This window comes from Pteropus vampyrus, unplaced genomic scaffold (genome assembly GCF_000151845.1).
Source record: "Pteropus vampyrus isolate Shadow unplaced genomic scaffold, Pvam_2.0 Scaffold29, whole genome shotgun sequence".
NCBI lineage: Eukaryota > Metazoa > Chordata > Mammalia > Chiroptera > Pteropodidae > Pteropus > Pteropus vampyrus.
In genome coordinates, this window is record NW_011888810.1 from 1,574,981 (window position 1) to 1,581,866 (window position 6,886).

The 6,886-nt window shown below is 40.6% G+C and overlaps 1 protein-coding gene across 1 annotated transcript in view; it reads left to right on the forward strand.

The window, feature by feature from the left end:
- The first annotated feature begins 857 nt into the window (after window positions 1-857).
- The window catches only part of SDR42E1 (short chain dehydrogenase/reductase family 42E, member 1), a 20,646-nt gene continuing 14,617 nt past the window's right edge, over window positions 858-6,886 (forward strand). Inside the window, 1 exon segment of the mRNA XM_011356677.1 lies at window positions 858-915. Coding sequence (XP_011354979.1) covers window positions 858-915 — 58 coding nt within the window.

Here is a 6,886-nt window from a genome sequence, read left to right on the forward strand (position 1 = left end):
ATTCCACAACTAATCAATCAATATACCTACCAAAAATGAAATAGTTACCATAAAGGTACTGTTACATTTATGTAAACTGAAACATGAAGTCATATTTTTTCTAACAGCTGACTATTAAATATAATTTAAAACATATAACTCAAAAAGAAGTCAAATGCTTTGAGCTAGCTGATTGATTTGACAATGTGGAATGGCTTGGAAAATATGAATATTTTCCAAACTTGAATGAGGTAAACCTTCAGTTATGAAGTTGTTTTAAAATATTTAAGACACATGATAATATTAAAAATTTTTTAGTAAAAATATTGCATCCACAATACTGTATTTGTGTTGAAATTAACACTATTTTGATTTACCCAACTCTGTGTATGCCCAATTAAAAAAAATATCTCTGAGTGAAAGAATAACAGCCACTCCACAGAGCCACCCCACTGATAGAAAGCAAACTTTTCTCCCGGTATTTTCTCTCTGTCTTCTTCCGCATTCCCAAGACCTCCTTGGTCCATATTGTGCCTTTTACCTCCACACCCTCCCCTGCATTGCCCCATTTCATGTCCTCTTACCTAAGGCTCTCTCTCAGCTTCATCTCATTCCACAGGACTTAGGGGAATGGTGCAGGGGCGACGCCTCTTTGGACCCTTGGAGTGGAAGAAGGGAGCAAGAAGGCAGTCCTGGCCTCAGGAAGGATTATCTAAGAGATGATCAAAACTTGCAGATTTTCAAGATTAATTTGCTGACCCTCTGGAGCGTTGCTCTAATTAGGAAGCCATCAAAAAAATAGAGTGAAAGCAGAAGGAATAGAAAAAGAGAAAATGAGTCATAGAGACTTTGCCAGGCAAAATTAAACTAATATGAGAATGAAGGAAAAGAAAGAAGGCGTCAAAATTGTACAGCCAATGCCAGGTACTGCTGGAGGTAAGGAATCCACTTCTGGAAATTAGGTTGAGACAAAGTGGCAAGTTTATATATATGTTTGGGAGTGATTAGCTCAGGGTTCAGAGTTGAAACCAGGAGAACTAAAGTTCTTTTAGGCGAAGAATGTAGGCAATAGAAGAAAAGAAGGCTGAAGGTCGACTCATGGGTTTTACCCAGTTAGGAGCTGGGAATGAAAGAAAATGGAGAGAAGAGATGAAGTAAAAAGAGAAAGAGAAGGAGGAGACGGCAGAGCATAAGTTGGTGAGTGCTAGTTAAAAAAAAAAAAAAAAAAAGCCATCCTATCAGCGACAGAGAAATTCAAATACCCTACAACCAGAGCAAAAAGGTTCTTTGCAAAAGGGAAAATGAACTAGTTACCATAAAGGTACTGTTACATTTATGTAAACTGAAACATGAAGTCCTGTTTTTCCTTACCGTAAACAAATGGTAAGTTTTAATTTGTCTTACATAACCGATTCCCTAATGAAACATCTGTGCAAGAAAATTGCACTTAGTACCATATAACGAAGTCATCACATTCACAAAGATGCTTTTAGTTTTGTAGAAGCATCTGAATAGTAGACACAATGCTTTTCAAGAACCACCACCTGAATGTTTCTTACAAACAAGGATGGAGAAATAAAAGGAGCTTCATATCTGCACCGTGCACTACCTATTCATATTATATGCATTTCCATGGTCTCTGAGGGAGGAAAACACGGGCACACTGTGGGGCTAGGCAAACACCCACTAAATACCGATGCATGCATAATGAGAATGACTGAAATAATCCTGGCATAAAATCACCCTCTCAGTTAGAGGGGAGACAAAGTGAAGTAATTTGATCATGAAAATTAATACAAGTCAACTCTCAATTTCCAATGCAGCTAATGGAAAACTACTTATTATTCAAAAGCACTTTCTCTCCTGGTTTGTACCTTTTTCTTCTTTGGCTGAGAAAGAGGAAGGTGAGAGGAGAGTCCCAGAGGCAAACCTATCACAATGAGATAGTGAAGCAAGAGAACTGTGCTTGTCCGTCTAATGCAGGGGCTTCTAAACTTTTATTCGTATTGATTTGGCCACCTCAGACATGCACTTTTGTGGGCATGTCCATAGTGATAGGACATTCTGTCTTCTCCCACTCGAACAACATTGAACTTACAAAGACATTGTAGGTAGGTGTATTCTTTTTTTTAATAACAGTTTTATTGAGATATAATTCACATATCATACAATTCACTCATTTAAAGTACACAAATCAATGGATTTTAGTATTCACAGAATTGTACAACCATCACCACATTTCGTCACCCCAAAGAGAAATGCTATATTCATTAGCAGCCACTCCTCATTTCACCCTAAACACCCCAGCCACTGGCAACAACCAGTCTCCTTTCCATTTCCATGCATTTGCCTATACTTGATATTTCATATAAATGAAATCATATTGATATGTGGTTTTTTGGTGACTGGCTTCTGAAACTGGCTAATAAAATAAGAGCATGTTGTTTTCTAGGCTCATTCATTATTGTAGCATGTCTCAGTACCTCGTTGCTTTTTATGTCTGAATAACACCCCACTCGTATGGATTTATCACATTTCATTTATCTGTTCATTCATTGATGGACTTTTGGGTTGTTTCTTCTTTGGAGCTATTATGAATAATGCTGCTGTGAACATCCTTGTACAAGTTTTGCACATATAATCTTGAACTTGATCTCTAAGAGCAGCTAACATTGCCTACGAGGTGTCTGTGGGGAGTGCAGGCATCGTCTTATTTCATTATTTCAGAAACCCTATGTGTAGAACCAGGGTTAAAATCTTTATTGCTCCATATCCAAAGTCCTTCTTCTAATCTCCTTGCCATACTTCCTCTAAAACTAAAGATTAGAAAGGTAAACCAGGCATTACTTCAAGTTAACTATTATACCAAAGTAAGACATTAGATATGACACCTCCTAGCTGATCATAACACCTTCTATTTGTAAACTACCACCTCTGATAAAGTGGCTCCCTGGAGAAACTACCTCCAGGGCCAGAAAGAGGCTCCTCAAAGTACAGGACAGGGCTGTCGGAAGCCTGCTGTGGTTCCTCTGAATGATTAGATTGTGAGAGATATCCACCGTATCCTACTTTGAATTTCCTCAGAAACCACAGCAGGGTTCTAAAGAAGTTTCAGAATCAAACGAGAGGTTTATTCTGAGAAAGAAGATATGTCAAAAAAAGGATGGGATATGGGCATCTGGATCATGTCTTCTCCCTCCTGTAGACTTCTTTCATCTTGCTGCAGTCTACTAAACAGTCCCATCACATGCACAAGGTCTTCCCCTTCGGATTAATTAATCTGAGCAGTATACAGAATGGTATCTCTTTTTTAATCCCAGCACAGACGTAGCCAGCGCCTCTTCACTCCTCAGACATGTGGCGATCAGTCTTGACTCTGTACTTTTGCCCATTATTTCTTTCATCAAAATGTCTCTTTTCCTCTCTCTAGGCTAACTCCTACGCATTCTTTAGGATTCACGACATAAGCTACTTCCTCAATAGACACTTCAGAAGCTATACCTAAGGAAACCACTGGAATAAGAGAGACACTGATCGCAACCTCACTATGAGCACCCTTAAAAGGCACAGCATTAGAGGATTTTAATGTTACTGGTGCCCCCCTGCCATCCCCTCAAACCTGCCACGTCAGGGCTTGCCTGCCCAACTTCCAAGTGCTAGCATCTGCATTGTTTTGCATTGCTCTGTCATGGGGAGACTAGAAGTGATAGGAAACAAAAATACCCACATACCGGTAGCATAACATACCCTTAACCAATAATCGAGGGGTTTTAGTGGGTAAATAGTGAGCTGCCTTGCACACCAGGTGGGATAACTCTGAGAAAGCTGTTTACACTGGTTTCCAGGGTTTCCCCAGAAGGATTAAGCCCCAGTTATCCTGATGAAAGCTGGTTTCCTTTCTTCCTGTGTCTCACTTCCCCATCCATATTTTCTGGGGTCACTTCCCAAATAAAGTACTTACACTTGACTCCTGGCCTCAAGATCTGTTTCTGAGGAAATTCAAACTAGGATACAGTGGATATCTCTCACAATCTAATCATCAAAATTCCTTGCAAAGCCTGTTCTGAGTTACAGAACACCCTCCTAAATGGAGGCCCCACATACAAGAAGGGAGTATTAATGAGGTTTGTTTTTCATTTCCTGAAAGGGGTTCAAAAGAAGCAGGTCTGGAGAAGATGTCTCCTGAAGGGCTCGGTCATTGTGAGAATTAATGTCTTTTATATCCAGGTTGTTGCACAGCAATAGAGAGCAGGCAATAGAACAAACTCCTGCTGGATGATAAATATAACCATGTGGTTATCATTTCTAGGACTCTCTTACCTCTCTGCCCCAAACCTGACATGATGCTTGGTACACAGCCAGTGTCCAATACATTCTGACTATCATTTAATAAAGATAATCTTTGTAGACCAAACAAGAAATGCAAAGAATATGGTTCATAAGCTGCATAAGACAAGAAAATTAATTCTTCTCTAGAAATAAATTCTCCAGAAGGAACCAGACCTGTCAACACCTTGACTTTAGTCAGTGAAATTGATTTCAGACACATTTGAGTATCTCCTGCCTTTGAATGCATCATTCTTTCTTGGCACATGTTTGATCTACTGTCTTATTGGTATACAGGCTAAGCTGCTGTAAAAAAGCAAATCCTCAAACTATATAGTGTCTTGATACACAAACCTACACTTGTGATAAAATCTAAAAGAACTAAATACACAAATCACACACATAAAAATCAGTACGTGTAAAAGTGGGAAAATATGAATATGATCTGTGGATTGCATCAATGTCAATATCTTGGCTGCAATTTTATTATACTATAGTTTTGCCAAATGTTACACATGAATCTACAATTCTCTTAATAAAAATTCAATTAAAATATATAGTATGATAGATATGTAACAGTACAGGTAATCTAGATTGGTGAGACTAGTGAAACAGCTCTACTCCACAAGGTCTTTCAGGGATCCAGGTCCCTTCTACCTTGTTGCTTCAATATCTGATAGAGTACCATCCTCAACACAATGTTGAAACTAAGTCAATGATCAAGCTGAGTTTCGGTCCATGGGAGGAGAGAAAAATAGGCAAGAATTTTCCTTTTAGGCATGTGATGCAGAAATTGCACATATCATTTTCACTCACACTTTACTGGCAAAAACTTAGCCACATGGGCACATCTAGCTTCAGGGGAGGCTGGTAAATGTATTTTTTATTTTGGATGTTTATGTGCTAATAAAAACCATTATTATAAAAGAAGGAACAGATTTTTTAGGATAACAACTAGCAGGCTTCCACAAAGCACACATTGATTTTGTTGGTTGGTGTAGTGAGTATGTACTTTGGTTATGTGCCAAGAATCCATTCATTGGAGGAAACCACATCTGATATGTTTAATAATCTTTCTCTCCAATGATTGAGTGGTACTGAATTCCATCTGTGGTAGGCTGAATAATAGCCTCAAAAATAACCATGTCCTAACCCTTGAAACCTGTGAATGTTACCTTCCATGTCAAAAGGGACTTTGTGCAAAGGTCAAGATGGTGTAGAAGGTAGAGGCTGTGCACACCTCCTCTCACAACCACACCAAAATTATAACAAAACTACAGAGCAGCCAGCGGGTGGAGTCACCTGAGGGCTGGCTGAACAGAAGCCCTACAACTAGGGGCAAAAATAACAGATGACCTCAAACCAGTAGGAGGGGCAGAGATGTGAAACAGCTAGGTTCCACAACCACGTGTGGCAATCGAGAATTGAGAGAGCTGTCTTAGCTGCAGAGCCCCCTCCCCCACTTGATGAGAAGAGTCTCATCAAGTGGGGGAGGGGGCTCTGCATGAAAGCCAGAGGAGATTGTGGTTGAGTGAGATGGAGAACTGCAAGTCACAGACGTTCCTCTTAAAGGGCCCACGCCCAGCCTTACTCACCGACTCACTCGCTCTGAGATCTAATGCCGGGGCAGCTGCTTCAGGGGCACCAGGGACATACGGGGAGGCACTGATTAGTTGAGCTTCAAGGAGAGGACTGGAGGGGCAGCTTTCTCCTGGATAGAAGTGCTGGCAGTATCCATTGTTCCTTTGTTGAGCCTTCCCCACTCCCAGCCTGTGGACATAGGTCCCACGTATCTGAGTCACCATCAACCTGCATAACACAGGTCACTCCACCCTGGGAATTTCCCACTTCTCCCAACTTGTAGGCCCACGCAAGCCACTTCCAGTGATTTATTACATACAAATGGGCTGTCTTGGCTCCTAATGCAGACTTTAAAATCTCTCAAAGGCTTACAAAACCCAAAGAAGCAACATCTGGCCTCAGTGTGTCCTGCACCTCTTACTGAGCAGTGTCAAGCCCCACACCAGTGGCAGCCAGCCTTAGTTTCTGGCTTGGCCTCTCAAGGCACCTATAAGCCCAGCACAGGTGGCAGCCACCCGTGGATTGCTTGGTGACTCTCACCAGGTGGCCTCAGAGGTGCACAGGCTGGGTCGAACTTGGCCTGCAGCTGGATCCCTCCCAGGACTGTGCCACTGGGACCCATAGCATACTTAATACGTAAAGCCATTCAACTAAGACTGGGAGACTTAGGAGCTCTACATAATACAAAAAAAAACAGACATAGGGAGGCAGCCAAAATGGAGAGACAAAGAAGCATGTCCCACATGAAAGAAAACAGAACAAACTCCAGAAAAATAATTCACCAAATGGAGATAAGCAATCTAACCGATGCAGAGTTATAAGGATACACAATGAACTTAGGGGAAGAATAGATAAACTCAGTGAGAACTTTAACAAAGAGATAGAAAACTTAAAAAATGGAGATAGAAAACATATTAAAGAACCATAAGAAATGAAGAATACAATATCTGAGGTGAGTACATTAGAGAGAATCAACAGAATGGATGAAGCAGAGGATCAA